Genomic DNA, 17,680 nt, shown 5'->3' on the forward strand with positions numbered 1-17,680 from the left:
GAGATAACGGAGGCTCACAATTGTCATCGGTTAACTGTATTTTTAGTTGAGAAATGCTCATTTTTAGGCACTCCATTCTTCTGAAAATCCTAAAATTTACCATATTTTATATAGTGGTCAACAAACATGTTCAAATACGTTATGTTACAAAACCAACAAAACAAATCCAAAATACTAGGTGATGAAAAAAATATATTACATAAAAATTGTAGTGTATCAGTAAAAAATCTGTTCCCTGATCTATCTTTGTTTAATACACATAAAAGTAGCATTACAATAAAACTATTTACCTAATATTTTTGATTTTCAAAGAAAACTTCAAATCCTTAGGCAAAAGAGAACCTTCAAGACTTTATCACTAATGATGAAAATGACTGGATGATAAGACTGAACAACTTTGTTTTAAAATAATGAAAATATGTAAGCACTCAGTAGTAAGGATAATAATATTTTCGACAACAAACATATTTGATGTTTTCATATTTATGCAACATTTTGGTATGTTTTGAATGTAAAAACCAATGTAAATTAAATTTCCAATATTTTCAGACACTATACACAAATGTGAACATAGAAAAGCATTCATTTTATGTATGTTCATAATATATTTTAAATTCACTTTCACCTTTTACATTTAACAAACATCAACATAGATTTGTGCATATATAGTGCTATAGTTTTATGAAACTTGTGGCTGAGAGGTAACAAAATGTTTGCAAAGGAGAAAAAAAATCTTATAAAGATCTTCCAGGCGTGATTGTAAGCCCAACTCATAAATCCTGAAAATTTCTAGAGTAAAATCATTAAAAAAAATTAATATCTTTATAAATTTAAATATTTACTTTATAAAATAAAATTATCTTTATTTATTGAAATTTTCAAAACATGATATTCTAAATGAATTATATGCAACATAATTTAAATGAATAATTATGTGTAAGTTTACTTTTATCTCTAATCACATTTATTATTCTACCAGAAAAAATATTTAAAAATGAAAGAGATGCCAAGTATAAATCCTAGTTCAAAATTTTTTTTAATAAAATATACAAGAATTTTTATATATAAATGTGATCGATGATTTCTTGAAACTTCTGAACTTTGGATTTGCGGAAACTTTCAAAACGCGGTTAGCGAAAAAAACAGATTTTTTCTGGAGCTCAATCACCCCTGATCTTCCATATTTTTTATTTAGGAAATGTATATTTTGCGATGTTAATAAATAACAATCCCAACGTAGTTGCCAATTTTTTTTTAAATCAAATTTTCATTTAAATAGAATTTTTTTTTATTTAAATAAAAAAAAAATTATATATGCTAGCCAAATTATCTGATAAAATACATTAACAATAAGTTATGAATTAAAAGTGCAATTTTAAAACAATAATATAGCTAAAACTATTAATATTTCTATTTCAAATGCTATTCAAAAAATAAAATAAAAATTTATTATTACAAACTAAACATCTAAACTTTTAAGGACAGGGAAGCAATTTGACAGTTAGATACCTAATGAAGAGTAAAATAAATAACATCAGAACACATTAAAGAAAAATATTATTGAAAGTTTCCCTGGGCTATATTTTATCAAAATAGTTATCCTTTTTAAACACTAATAGCCAGTAAATATGTTTTAAAAACACTTAAGGCATTCAAATAAACATAAAATTAAATGGGTATAATTGAACTATGTTAAATTTCTAGCTGATTGTTTTGCATACAGTTAGTGGAAAATTATAATTTAACAGTTTGACACTACTCTTATCCACTTTCAGTCTCTAATTTTATTTATTTATTCAGGGGTGATTGTGAGCCCAAGTCAAAATTCCGGAAAATTTCTTGAGTTAAAAAAAAAAAAAAACAGTTTAAATTGAAAAATTAGAAAAAAATTTAAACAAGTTTTTTTTCTTCCTTTTTCTCAATATTTCTTAGTTTACTTAAAATATAATTAAAGTTTTACACATACCTGGAGAAGTAATTAAAATTAACAAATATGTCTTTCTTTCTTGAGTTTAACAACTATTTACTGATAAAAAATTAATATTAATCATGAATGTAAGCTTATAAAGTATCTCTCTGGCTCACCCTTACAAACAAATAAAATAAACTGTGTTTTTAAGTTTCACCTTTGAAAATTTGATTTCCGGAAACTTCTGTGATCAATGATTTTTCGAAACGTCTGGACCTTCGATCTCCGGAAACTTCCGGATCACTGTTAACGAAAAATCCGGAAATCCGGATTTTTTCCGGAGCACAATCAGCCTTGTTCATTAGTATATTTAGAAATATAATAATTTACCCTTTGGATAAAACCTTCATTATCAATGAGATCAGACTTTAAAAAGCATCGCACAGTAAAGAATGTAATTACAAACATATTTTCGACCTAATGATTAATCATAAATGGTCTCAATTATTTAAAAAAATCAATTTCAAATCAGCGATTTTCTTAAAAAAATATATAGTTGATTTAAAACATGACTTAAATCAAAAGATTTAATTCACTTCAACTTTGTATCCCAATAATAAAAGTGAATTTTGAGTTTAGTAGAGTTCCAATATTTGTTAGTTTTTATCATGTAACAAAAGCGGCAGCAGCAAAAATTTGCCAAAAATATTTGACAGTGAAAAAAAATGCACAGGGGAAACAAAGTTGTTCTAAGAATTAATTCAAATTTTAAATAAAAATATATTTTCTCTTTATTTTTACATGAATTCTTCAATCTAAAGTAAAAACAAATGAATAAAAAACAAATATACCTTAGAATGCAATGAAGCAGTGTTGGATCTCTTATAAAAGCATTTGGAAACTCCTAATGGAGAGAAAAAACTTAAAAAGTATTTGGTTCATTTTTGAAAGAGTATAAACAAATAAAATTAATAATACACAATATTTATTTGAAACATAATCTTAAACTATAAACATGATTTAATGAGGAACTCAATAGTTTTCAAGTAATTTTTATTAACGCATTCATAAAACCAACTAGAAAATTATGAAAAAATTACTGTTCATAAACATTTTTATGTTTAAAAATGAATAAATAAAAAAAATGCATGAATTATCGGAAAATATTTGCATGTCAAAATCCAAAGTTATAATACTCCGAGAAAATAATTGAACTTAGATAAATATTTTTTTAATAAAAATTAATTACGACAAAGTATTTTTATTAGAAGAAAAGAATTAAACTTGATACTTTTTTGAGTAAGACCAATATAAAAAAGTTTACACAATACACTGTTTTATATAAAAGCTTGTCACAAGCAGCCAGCAATAACATTTGTAAGAAAAATGTACTTGAAAATTAATTAATTACCATAAATTATTTTTATGTATCACAGATGAAAAGCAATTTTTGAATCATGGGAAACAATTTGAACATAGGAAACATTTTGAAACAATTATAACAAATTCATAGGAGTGCAAAAAATGGTAAAAAAACAAACAGGAAATTAAAATTTTCATCTGCTTCAAACTGCTAATCAAAAAAAAAAAAATAATAATTTTTTAATAATTAGTTTGAAATTAATGTGATGGTCTCACTTATAATTATTTTTATTCTTTTTTCAATTTTTAATTTTTTTTCCTAGTTTATTTGTTCAAATTTAAAATTACATTTCATAGCAAATACTGAACCTATGATAATAAACAAGACATTAAAAACAAAATTGTTGCAATCCAATAATGAGAGAAAGGTTACAAGTAGATCAGTAAATGAAGAATGCAGTTGGAAAAACATTTGTTTTGTTATGTTTATTTTCTTAGTAATTTTATTTAAGACAGTTCAGGGATTAAATTGAAAACCCTATAATCCACTTTTGGTTAGAAGTGAATTCTACAAATAGGTGAATTGGTTCTAAGTGAATTCTACAAATTTATCTTTCCTACTTCGTCTTTTAAACTTTTAGAAACTTCCATACCATTCCAGTGGGCAGTAATTATAATTTCCTTGTGCTGTATTTCTGAGTCCCCATGGACAACAAAACAACTTTGGGAAGAAGGGAGGACTCCTTCAATTTTTAAATTATTACAACAATCTCATTGATAAGTAAAGTTTGAAACAGTTTTAAGTCAAACTTAAAGGTGAAAAAAAAAATTTTGTTCTCATATCCACAAACAATTATCCGAGTTCTTTGTTTCAATGTATTACATTTTATAGAATTGTGTTCTAAAAAGAAAAAATGATACAAAGTGTGAAAGAAAAAAAAAGATTTATTTTAAAACATTTAACATTAAGTTACAATTTTTTATTATTAGAAGGAAGGGGGAAAAATGTAATTTTTTTTAAATAATAATAATAGTCTGTATTTTAGGATATATTTTAAATAAGTACTTAACTTATTAAAAAATTTAACTCATGTTTGTTTTTAACAATATTTTATCATTTTTCATACAACAGAAAATGAATTAAATTATCTTCATCATAATGTAAACTTAGTTTTTCAAATGTACACAAGATCACTATGAATCATCTTTAAAGAAAAGTCAACAATCCATAGAAAAATGAATTTCCTTATTAAAAATAAAGGCCTTAATGCAGGAATGAGGTTTTAAAAAAAAAATTTTTTTTAAAAATAACACAGAAATTTAATTTTTTTAAAATAAAATGTGATCTTAGTTCCCACGCCTAAAAATTTCCTTGTTTGATAATTAAATAATTGAATAAAGAAGTCTCACCTCAATAAGTAATAATTCTTTTACCGTTTGAATATAAGAAATATTTTGAAGATTGTAAGAGAAATCGACTGAAGGACTGTGCTTGAGTTTCCCTGGTGGTTATCTGATCTCCAAAGCAGAACAAGCCTAGCAGACATTTTAAAAATATTTAACATTTATACAAATAGAAAATATCATTTAATTTTTGGAAGGTATAGAAGATGTTAGAGAAGTCATATACAGGCAAATATAACAATTTTTTATGTAAAAATCCTAGTTCGAATAAATAAATAATGGACAATTACAACATCTCTTTTCTTTATTTTCAATCCTAACTTACTGAAAATTCTCTCCTGAACAAAAAAATCTAATAGTTTTTTTCCTTAAATGTTTATTTATTTAATTATTAAACGTTTAAATTGCCCACAAAGGCCTCCGTAGTGGATGCAATCAAAAACTATTTCTGATTGGTTATGACGTCACATGTGCTGAATGGAAATATACCTCATCCATCCGCTAAGGCTATTTCAATGTTCTTATAGAATTGATATATTGAATATTGATGAATTCACTGAAATCACTTGTATCAACAGTCAGCTTTGTATATTGTTAGTAAAAATTTTGTGAATTGAATTTACGGTGTCCAAAATAGAAGAAAGATTTTAAAACTTCTAATTGTACATTTATCACTAAAATAACTAAAGAAATGGTTATGCAGCTCTTCACAGAGAATCAACTTTTCTTCTTTGGTAAAATCAATGGTGTTAAAATTCACAGAAAATATTCAGGGGTCTGTCTAAGCTTTTTAAAGAGGTACCTATTTTGCGAAAATGTAGACATAATTTGTCTAAATTTTCGCATGTGCTGAATGGAAATATACCTCATCCATCCGCTAAGGCTATTTCAATGTTCTTATAGAATTGATATATTGAATATTGATGAATTCACTGATATCACTTGTATCAAGAGAGTCAGCTTTGTATATTGTTAGTAAAAATTTTGTGAATTGAATTTACGGTGTCCAAAATAGAAGAAAGATTTGAAAACTTCTAACTGTACATTTATCACTAAAATAACTAAAGAAATGGTTATGCAGCTCTTCACAGAGAATCAACTTTTCTTCTTTGGTAAAATCAATGGTGTTAAAATTCACAGAAAATATTCAGGGGTCTGTCTAAGCTTTTTAAAGAGGTACCTATTTTGCGAAAATGTAGACATAATTTGTGAAAATCAAAAAGTATATTAAAAAGCCCACACAAAAATATGGTGAAAAAAGAAATTATTTTCAAAAATTGATACTACAAATTAAAATCATTTATGGCTGGTAAATTTCTATATAAATTTTTCTCATATGTTCAAAAACAATTTTGCTATTGAAAAATTTTGGACTTTAAATTGTATCCTAATTTAAAAATCCATAAAAATCATTATCCATACACAAGTTTCAACTTGAATTTTATAAACACTTACATTTAACAGTACTAGCACTAAACGTTATCTTCATTTTATGAGAACATTTTCGACTTGGTCATGCAGAAAAAAGTTTCACAGAGAAAAAAAAATCTTTAATAAAAAAATTAATAATTAATTAGAATAAATTTAAAATAATGTTCAAAATAATAGTTCATAAGTTAGAAAAGTTCCATTTCAAATCGAAATGCATAACTAACTCAGGGTTTATCGTTTTTACGGGAATATAACAACAAAATTTTATGAAGACGAGGGTAGAGAATCTTGGAACTTGTTTTTTAAAAAATATTTTGTGAAATTACTGTTTTTCCTTAAGTTGAATTTGTGAAGGTACAGCTAAACGGTAGCAAATTTGTCCTGGGCAGAGCACTAATATTATTTTATTTAAGTTTTTTTAAAAAATAAAATAATGCTCCATTGCAGCCCTATAGCTTAATTAAAATCAGTCACAATTTGGATAGAAGTAGTACACATTTAGATATAAGGTGAATGATTTTATTATTCGGCATAGCATAAAAACAAATCAGTGTTCTCATAAATCTAGTACATTAAAATAATTCTATCCATCATCGTTTACAATCTTTGTGCTAATGTTCAAAAAATCAGGTAATGTAATCTAATTTTGCCTCTTTTTTTTTCCTTAACTGGAGTTGAAGGATTTTCTTTAAGTAAATATTTAATAATGCAGTTCTTTTTTCCTTCTTCTTCTTCGCTATATGTTAAATATTTAAACACACATTAAGACTCATACATATTCTCAATATTATTCTTTGAGTAAATAGGAATTTCTCCACGTAGAAATTATTTTTATTTTCAAATTTATAATTCTTTTTCCTGCTATATAGTATTTTCAAAATATGGTAACTGTTATTTTTTCTTCTAATTTCTGCAAATCTGCTTGACAAAGAAGAATTCTAAAATTGTAAAATTAATGCATTATACATTTCTAAGGAAAAACTGTTTATTGAAACAGGTGAAAAAAAATCTCAGGTTAAGCATCCAGTAACCCCAAAAACGAATCAACACTTTCAAGAATCTATGTGCTTATACTTAAATTTTAATTTAATTTAGCAACATAATTTCAGCGAATAGCTTAAAACTAGACATTTTTGTTTCACTAAAGCTAAAGAATTAAAAATAACTTATGCAAAATGAAAAGAAATTCTAATGCACATTTTTTAATTATTTATTAAATGATTATAGAGACAGTAATCTTGATATCTTTTTTGAGCATTTTTAATTCTGCGAAAAATTATTTTTATATGTATTTATAAAATTTAATTCCTGTTTTTGTAATGTGGAACTAAATAAATACACATGTTTGATTTGAATACTCTTCTGGATTAATGCAATTAAAATAAAATTAATAAATTATACTATAATATATTAGTTTTGTATTTTTTTCTTTTTACTTATTTTATTCATTTATTTATTATTATTATCTTTATATTTTGAAAGAATGAATTAAAATTTTTACCGGGCTCACAAGTTTTATCAAAGTCTACTGCTATACTGAAGATAATTTCCTGCATTAAATTCAAGCTAGAATAAATAAATAAAATCAATAACTTAACCTTTTCTACATTTTTTAAATCTAAAACTATTCTATATAAAAAAAAATAGATTCAACATTCTTTTAACTTAACATGAAAATAAATCTTCAAAATTAAATTGAAATATACTTTAAAATTAAAGTTAAGATGGCTAAAAAAATTAAAGCACAAATTTATTTTGCATTTATAATGCATCATTTTAATCAGTAATATTAGACATCCATAACTCATTACAAAAACCTTTTTATTGAACTAAAAATTCTTAATCATTCAGAACTCGAAAATCTCGCCAACTATGAAGAAATGTTTCAATGGGTACCATTGAAATTAAACAATATTATAAAAATACGTTAGATTAAACTCACATTTTCAGTATGCCAAATTAGGGGACAATTTATTTTATATATCTTTGTTCACACACAGTTATTTCCCATCTAAAATGGTTGGATTTTATTATGAAAATTTAAACGAAGACAAGACATGATGGCTTTTTCAACATAACGATTGTAAATGAATGGCAGACAGGAACAGATGACGTCAGTTTCTGAAAAATCATGGACTCCCTATTTCAGAAAGTGAGTGTTTTTTGTTTAAAAATAACTTAATGATTAGCACTCTTAGAAAAGTTATAAAATGCTTTCTGGAAGTTATGAGGGATTTAGAATGGATTAATATTTTTTTAAAAATTAGATTTTAATTGTCCATTCTACAAGTTTCATTTCTTCAAATTAGAAATAGTTATTATACTCTTATATCAATGTCTGCAACTTGCTTACCATTTTAAATATCTAACGAATTCAAAAATAGCCTTAATGTTATAACACTTCATGAGGTTGTTGAGCTTGAATAAAAATTATAATTTGCTGGATTTGTTTTTAATAATTGTATGATAATATTAACCAAATTATTCAAAAGTTTTGGTTCATATTGTTGTTGAAAAATATTTATAAATTGTACTGCATCTTAAATTGGTAAATTTAAAATAAATAAGTACAAAATTGATTTCAATCAAATCTGATTTCTTTTTTACCTTGTAATCATGATTTTCATCATTCATCTTTTCATTTATTTATTTTTATTTTAAAATGTATTTTGACAGTGGCTTTTTAAAATAAAGAAGGCAAGTCAAACATAAGTATCACAGGAAAAATTGTATACCTTATATTTTAACAATTTTACGCATAATAAATATTTTTTTTAAATAAAATTCAAGAAAGGAAAAAAAATTACCATCATATGTGTTTTTGGCATTTTCTTTATGCTTATTTGACCAAGTGAATAACTCAATATCAAGAGATTTACATAAAGCTTTGACCGTTGCAGTATTTCCTACACCTGGTGGGCCACTCAAAATAAGGAAACACTCCTATATTAAACAAAAATGTACATTAATTTTTCAACAATGTGTTACAATACAAAAATCAGTAAACGCCAATTAGAATCAGCCTGATTACTACTCAAATCATAATTTAAATGGTTAGAATATTTATTTTTGAAAAAATCACACATTGAAATTTTAAAAAATAATCCTTTTAACATGTATCATTTCTAAGTAACATTTAATAAAACTTTTTTTTACATTAAACAAAATTCGCTCATATATTCAAGTATCTGTTTCTGTAGCATCATAAGTGCTCTTTACCTTTGTCATTATTATCATACTATTACCAGAACCGCTCCTCACAAAAACTAAATAGATAACATGTAACTTTTTTCCTGAACAACAACCAATTGAGAGGACCTACATTTCCTAGTTTATCTGATTTATCATCATTTCTGATGCAAAAAATAAAGTGAATATTAAAAGAAGAAAGCTTTTGATTAAGCTAAGAAGATAATTCAATCACTTTCATAACATTAATTATGAAATCCTTAGTCAGGGCAGATTCTTCTTTTTCCTTTTTGAGGAAGCTATTTTAACTCAAATGGGGGTATATATCCATATTGTGATCTGTCGCGCTAACTATAATAAATAAGGTGCCAAATAGATTTTAAACTTGCAATTTAAAAAAAACATGTAGATATTTGTCCAGGAATGGCTACGAGTTATACCTTTCAAGTTAGTCCTTTCTGTGATGTTTTTTTTAGTTTCTCGCTGGCCTCTGCCCAGAAATTGCCAAGACTAAGAGAAGTTTGAATTTCTATTTTTTTTTCTAGTAGCAACAGATGATACAGCAATTTCCTAATGATAAAGCAATTTTAACTCTATATTGGATGAAATTCCTTTTGTTTCAAAAGATACAGTTATGAGGGAAACTCTTTGGTTTGAATTTTCTATATTTAATTAATGGATGTATTCCAAATTACATTGCTACTTATGTGATGACAATATTTGTTCTCAAAATTTACTATTCAAAACCGCATTCCAAGAATTAAACAGTAGGATACCTACTTTTATTTATTTCTTTGCTTCTTCACTTAACATACAAATTTCAGAAGCTGTTTGTAAAACATGGGGCTCAATTATTGACCGTGTAAATAAACAGAGATTAAGATCTAAAGAAGGAAATGAAGAAGATGTTGGAACAAATGACAAGAGAACATTTATTCAAATAAATAGACCACCAGCTGGATACAAAAATAATCAAAAGTTTATAAAAGCAGGCTTAATTGATATGTATGGACCCAATTACGCTGTACATTTTACAAATTTTCACAGTAATAAGATTATGAAAAATTTTGTCACTTCCAAAGTAATTAACAAAGTGAATACAGAAGCCAATTGTTTACCATGCTTTAAATGATCAAAAAAATATTTTATATTATGTATTACTCAACTTTAATATTAATTTTTTCACCTGATTTGTTTCCGTACCTGATGTAACTACTGTAATAAAACGTTAAATCATACTGTTTTAAACTGATACTTTAAATTTTTTTTAAACTGATACTAATCTGATAACTAAATCTAAATTTAATCTTTTTCTCCATTCTTAGCTATTTTTATTCTATCTTTTTACAGGTTCTGGGTAATCTTTATTTATGCTCTAGTAAGCATTTTTGTTTGCAGATCTATACATTTATAATTTTTCTTTATTATAAGATTATACAAATTTAAACTTAAACAAATGTAAACTTATATTATGAAATTAAGAAGAAAAAAAAATACACAGTTTTATTCTATGCATGTATGCCTTTTTATAACCATGAAGAGCATCGATTATTATAAATTCATTACACATATATTTATAACGATGAAAATATCTTGCAGAAAGATATTGGTTCTAGTTAGGTTTGTCGCAGAAAGCCAGAAAAAATTCTGCCAACCCTCAAAATTTCCTCAAATGATAAAAGAAGTTTGAATTTCTATTTTTTTTTCCTTGTAGCAACAGATTTAAAAGCAATTGCTTACTTTATGCCTTTGCGAGGTGTTTATTTATAATTTACTGTGCATAGCTCAGTACATTTCAAAATTAAAAACAATTTGGAGAATGATAAACCAGAAAATATATTTGAATAACTGGAATTTTTTTAACATTTTCTAATAAAATTCAAAATAAAACAAACTTCTAACTTATTTACACATACAACTTGAATTAATCAACAACATAACGAAATTGTAGGTCTTCCTTCGTTACTCATCATTATCATAGTTGGCCAGACAGCTCAATGTGGGCCAATGCCTTCCTCTGAAGATTTCTCCATGAGGACTTCCGATTTATCTTTGATCTCCAATTCTTTTTATTAATTGCAAGAAAATCAGACTCCACCGAGTCAGCCTATCTCAACCGTAGCTTTCCTCGCTTTCTTGCTCCAGTTGGCTTAAAAAGCAGCATCTTTTTTGTTTTTGTTTTTGCCATCACTCATTCGAATCATGTGGGCCATCCAATTTATTTTATGTATTTAATAATACAGTATGGGACCCCTAATCTGGCAGCACTTAATACGATCCATTCCATTTTTTTGTTTTAAGAAATTTTTATTGATAAGAGGAAAAAAAATCAGTTATATTCTCTTTTTATTTGGAATTTTATTCTGTTGAAGCAAGTAACTTTATTTTATCTTTTAAAAATAAAAAAAAGCATGAAAAAAATAAATCAGTGTCAAAGGAAACATCTGTTTCTAAAGCAGTTTAAAATAAAGTGAAAGGGAAAAGTAAAAACACCTGCATTTCCAATGAACAAAATAAAGAAATGGAAGTTGGAAAGAACTGATCAATCAATCTTGACAGCTGTGCAAGTGCTACTGGTTTGTCCCCACATTTCCCTCTCCAATTTGACCATAAATTAGCCACACCCTTTTGACATTAAAAGAACCACTTGGGGTACAAGATGAACTATCTCTTTTGCTGCTTTTTTTATTTGATGTAAATTATACTCTTTTGTTTTCTTATTAGTTATTAACTGGTAATTTGTTTTTCTTAAAATCGTATTTAGTTGTTAGCTTGTTTTTTTTATTGTTATTAGTTTTTAGCTTGAAACTGGAATTCCGAGGAATTTCCGAAATATGGAATTTCATCGGTCCGATGAATGCCGGATTTGAGGTCCTATACTGTATAGGGTTGTTTATAAATCTTGTATAGTTCAAAGTTATATCTCATTCTCCAGTAATTGTTTTCATTTACAACACCAAGTATACTCCGCAAAATCTTTCTCTCAAATATTGAGAATACTTTTCCTCCAGTTTTGTCATTGTCCAAGCTTCAGAAGCGTATGTCAAGACTGATCTGACAAGAGTTTTGCAGATTAAGAACTTTGCTTTTCTAGAAAGAAACCTAAATTTAATAAATCTTCTCAGACTTATTTGCCAAATAGAGTCGGTTTTTTATTTCAGGAGTCATTCTGCTGTCAATAGTAATAATTGATCCTAAGTAAATAAAACTCCTTACTGTTTCAAATCCATAAGAATCTATTACAAGATAGGAGAATGGGACTCTGTTTCTTGAGAATAACATATATTTTTTCCCCTCTACATTTATAACTAAGCCCATTTATCTTGCAGTCACCTCAAGGGCAAGAAATGCATCTTTCAGGACAGGAAGGGAACGAGCAATTACATATACATCATCTTTCTTCTTGACCAGTTAAGTGTAAATCAGAGTTTGTTCATTAGAAAACAACAAATTTCCAACACAATCGAACTACCAGGTCTTGCCCCACTTTTTCCCTTCATTAATTTAATTAAAAATATAAATACTTAAAATTCGCTTTACTGCATTTGTATTTAAATGAGAGGAACTGCCTTTTCAAAATAAAACAAGAAAGCAAAAACTTACTTTATTCTGTTTATTAGTTGCAGTCTGAATCCAGACTTGTATTTCAGAAACTTTTTTTTAATGAATTGCAAGCTCTTCCTGAAAAGAAAATAGTTTATTATTTTTTACAAAAACATATTAAATAAAATATGAAACATTAATTTTGAGAAAATCTTTTTAAGTAAAAGAAATTTTTTATTAAACTTCTTTATTGAAATTTTATTATATCTACAGTGGTGGCCAAAAGTGTGGACACTTTTTGAAAGTTTCATGTTTTTCAACTTTGTGAGCTTGTAGAATATATTAATTTTCACTTAAATATAAACGTTTATACATCAAATTGAAGGTAATTTAATGTAGAACTTAATAATAAATACAATATTACAATATCTGTATTACAAAAAAAGTTATGCAATTAATAGTAAGATCTATCTTAGATTTGTATTTTTTTAAAGTGATACTTACGCAATCAATACTTAGTAGTATAACCCTTATTTTTTTAAGACAGCTTCACAGCGTCTTTTCATCGAGTGAACGAGTGTTTGGAGTTCATCTTTCGTAATCACATGGTGCAAAGAATCAATTATAGCTTCACTTAGTTGTCTTTTACTGAATGGACGCTTTTTTCGTACAAGAATTTTCAAACGTCGCCACAAATTTTCAATTGGATTGAGACCAGGGCTGTTTCCTGGCCATGGTAACATATCTATGCCTCTATTTTGAAAGCATGCTTTGCATGCTTTTGCTGTGTGGCATGGAGCTCAATCCTGCTGAAAAATAAATGGTGCGTTGTTGGGGAAGAGATCCCTGATGGAAGGTATCAATTTTGGTTTCAGGACAGTTTCGATGAATTTTTTGGCATTTAGGATGCCAAATCAGGCCGAGAAAAATGCACAAGTGCTACTACCGATAAAAAAATTAAATGGCTATGCCTTCAAGATAGAAAAATGTCATCAGATGATATTAGATGTGAAATGAATGCAGCTGGTATTGCAGTAAGTTCAAAAACAATAAGAAGAAGGTTATCAGGATTTGGACTACAAGCTAGAATTCCAAGGAAAAAACCATATTTAAATCAAAAGCAACGCGAAAAACGAGTTAAGTCGGCAAAAGAACACATTAAATGGTTAGAAAATTAATGGAAGCAAGTAATCTGGAATGATGAGAGTAAAATATCACTCTTTGGAAGTGATGGTAGAAAATACGTGAGACGTAGAGCAGGCAAAGCTCTTCATCCTGATTGCATTGAAGCAACTACAAAAAATCCAACAGACGCATGATTTTGGCATGTATGTCTGCAGAAGGTGTGGGCCGAATTCGAGTGATTGATGGCATCCTGAGTGCCAAAAAATACATCGAAACTGCCCTGAAACCAAAATTGATACCTTCAATCAGGGATCTCTTCTCCAACAACGCACCATTTATTTTTCAGCAGGATTCAGCTCCATGCCACACAGCAAAAGTATGCAAAGCATGGTTTCGAAATAAAGGCATAGATATATTACCATGGCCAGGAAACAGCCCTGATCTCAATCCCATTGAAAATTTGTGGCGATGTTTGAAAATTCTTGTACGAAAAAAACGTCCATCCAATAAAAGACAACTTATTGAAGCTTTAATTGATTCTTGGCACCATCTGATTACGAAAGATGAACTCCAAACACTCGTTCACTCGATGAAAAGATACTGTGAAGCTGTCTTAAAAAATAAGGGTTATCCTACTAAGTATTGATTGTGTAAATATCACTTTAAAAAAATGCAAAGCCAAGATAGATCTGACTATTTGTTGCATAACCTTTTTGTAATACAGATATTGTAATACTGTATTTATTATTAAATTCTTCTTTAAATTACCTTCAATTTGATATATAAACGTTTGTATTTAAGTGAAAATTAATATATTCTACAAGCAGACAAAGTTGAAAAACATGAAACTTTCAAAAAGTGTCCACACTTTTGGCCACCACTGTAGGTAAAAGAAGAAAAAAAATCAAGCAAATTTTACTACAGCAGAAAACCTATTATCCGGAACGATCGGCACCATCGCTATTCCGAACAACTGATTTTTCCGGTTTTCTAAATCGCTACAAAATGCAGTTTTTTTATTGTCAAACCCAACTAAAACAAAAAAATTATTACTTAGAAATAATTTTAAAAAGAAGAAAAAATGATAAAGTAATACACATAAGATTAATAACATAAAAAGGAAAAAAAATAATGAAATGAAAATACATACAGGCTTAATTTAAAATGAACAAAGGTAAAATGAAAAAAAAAGGGGGGGGGTGAACTCTCTCTTCCACATTGTTTTCTTCTACTTCGCCATTATCTGCGTCAGGACTCAAAACCATCCACTCCATTTTTTACTTCATTATTAAAAAATGAAAATGGAAAACTCAGAGCTTTTCTTTTCCCTCCTATGCCTGAGAGAGACAACATTGGAGTATAATTCTGGATGAAAAATAAATTCTTTCGAAAATTTCTGGAGAAAAGGAAAACAAAATTTTTTACTTTTTTATTCTTTATTATTCTCAAATGAGAAGGGAAAAATCGCGAGCATTTCTTTTCCTTCCTCCTATGAGCTATAAAGACATCATTTGAATATAATTCTGGATGGGGGAAAAAATCTTTCGAAAATTTCTGCAGGAAAAGAAATTTAAAATTTTTTACTTCCAAAAGGAAAAATCTTTCTACAATAAAGTCTGTAATGTTCTGTGACAATATCGCTGTGATTCTGGCAAACAATTACTATCTAGAAGAGTTTAACTTGGGTTTCAACATTTTGATAAAACATTAATTGAAATCAGAAGGAAAAACATGTGTATCACAATTTTATTCCTCATTAAGATGAGCAATTTTATTTCTCCTCTACTCCAGTTAAACTAGCAGTTTCCAGTTAAATTAGCAAGCAGACACAAGCTGACATAATAAAAAGAATTTATGTTCTACCATGTTCTGTCCCCCCCTCACACCCCATTCACAATGAATGAATTGAAAAACAGGTGCAGTTCTAACACTTGACCTTTTGAGTCATTATTCCCATTTCTTTGGCTGTCACTATGCTCAAAGGGGGAATAGCAGAAATGACAGATATTTCTTAAAAAAATAAGAAAAAGTAAGAAATAACAGGAAAAAAAGAAGGGGTACAGAGATAATAGGAGTTCTGCAGTCCCTGTAGAGCATACTTTAAGAGATTTCCAAGAATCAAAGAAGACAAATAAAATTATTTATTTTAACTCTTCTGGACAAAGTAGGTAATCGACAGACATATTCTTACTGTGAGAAGCTGGCAGTAATGACTCTCCTTGCTTAAGGGCCAGATGATAAGAAAACAGATGTTCAATAAGTCACCCTTTCTCACAGAGCTATGATTGAAAAGAAACACCTATGTAGAAGGGAATGATTGATGTTATTTAGTACTAGACTCTCACATCTCTTGACAGTGTAGGAAACTAATGCTTATTTCTAAAATGATGATAAAGTAAACACCTTTTAAAAAAGACAGAAAAATCTTATGAGGAAAAAAAATTATTTTTTATATAGTGGGGAAAATTTATCAAATTTCGTTCCGGTTTTTTGATTTCCAGATAAGAGTCTCTGTATTGTACTTAGAAAAATAATTAATCGAACAAAGGATTGGTAAAAAGTCAATCTGTAAGAAACAAACAAATATAAGAAAAAAAACTGTCACTGTAGTTACAACAACTATTGATACTCAAATAAATTTGCTATTTCAACAATATATACACTAAGGAAATTTTATTTAACTCTATTTGGATCAAAATTTCAAAACATAAAAAAAAAAAAAAAAAAAAAGCGATCTTATTTTTCACAAGTACAAATCTAAAATATTATAAGATATACTTAAGATCAAGAATAGAGAGCAGTTTCAGATTTACACTGATAAAAATGTACACAAGTACATCTGTGTACTTAAATGTACAAGTACATTTTAATCAGAGTACAATTAATAAGAGGGTAAAAATATACTTGAGGGTGTCCCTTGGTGACTTATGTCTGGCGCCATTCCTCTTAGCGTGGAACACCGTCCGTGGTAACATGAATGTGGCCAAAACATAATATTTCAATAAAACATTGGAAAATTTCAACAAAGCATCGTCCAAAACTTTATAAAATTACAATGAACCCAACATAAGCAAAACTAATAAACCCAATAAAGTGCATTTTGAATCGAAACAAAAATTAATGGAGTAAGCACTTAAAGAAAAGGAAAAAAATCTCCCACAAACAGGACACTTGTATCTATTACTATTTAAACCTTCATTCATACACCAGTCAATCACTGCTTTTTTTCCATTGTTATTCAAACCATACAGAAACTTAAGATTTATCTTATTTACTGCAGTCTTTTTTAGGAACAGAAGCAAGATTAACCTTATCCAATGTAGAACTAACGGACCTCTGAACCATTGAACATTTAAAAATAACGCTAGAATCTAATTCTAAATCAATCAGGCGATAATCAAGGGGCACCCTCAAATATAGTCAACCCGTTCCTGAGAAAAGGGAACAGATGAGTTGTACAATATTTAGTCTTACAACATTAGTCGCTGAAAATTCTTCGAGCCATGTCGAGTAATGTTCAGAATTATCATTCCCGCCCTGAAACAAATCTTTGTGTTTGCGCTTTAGTGAAGTCCCTCTAGAGACCATAATAAAGTGGAGTCTTAGAATCACAATGAAAGAAGCTTTAAAATATCGCTTTTCCTCTATGGTCAAGCATAATGTTTGTTTTGGTGTAATTCAAAACTTCATTTTACTGTGCCCCAAACCGATTTTGGA

At 27.7% G+C, this 17,680-nt stretch overlaps 1 protein-coding gene across 2 annotated transcripts in view; it reads right to left on the reverse strand.

Moving 5' to 3' along the window:
• LOC147817042 (cell cycle checkpoint protein RAD17-like) overlaps positions 1–17,673 on the reverse strand; it is a 21,300-nt gene extending 3,627 nt beyond the window's left edge. The window contains exons 1-3 of one of the 2 annotated variants that reach the window (XM_087154244.1): positions 17,438–17,670; positions 12,899–12,976; positions 4,706–4,807 (exon numbers count right to left, since the gene is read on the reverse strand). In XM_087154244.1, coding sequence (XP_087010370.1) covers positions 4,706–4,807; positions 12,899–12,976; positions 17,438–17,493 — 236 coding nt within the window. In that variant the 5' untranslated portion in view covers positions 17,494–17,670. Of the gene's footprint in view, positions 1–4,705; positions 4,808–12,898; positions 12,977–17,437 lie in introns of both variants that reach the window. The other variant, XM_087154247.1, reaches the window with a different exon arrangement.
• Between the last annotated feature and the right edge of the window lie 7 nt (positions 17,674–17,680).

This window comes from Parasteatoda tepidariorum, chromosome 1, assembly GCF_982258835.1.
Source record: "Parasteatoda tepidariorum strain Cologne lab strain chromosome 1, Ptep-v5.0, whole genome shotgun sequence".
Taxonomy (NCBI): Eukaryota; Metazoa; Arthropoda; class Arachnida; order Araneae; family Theridiidae; genus Parasteatoda; species Parasteatoda tepidariorum.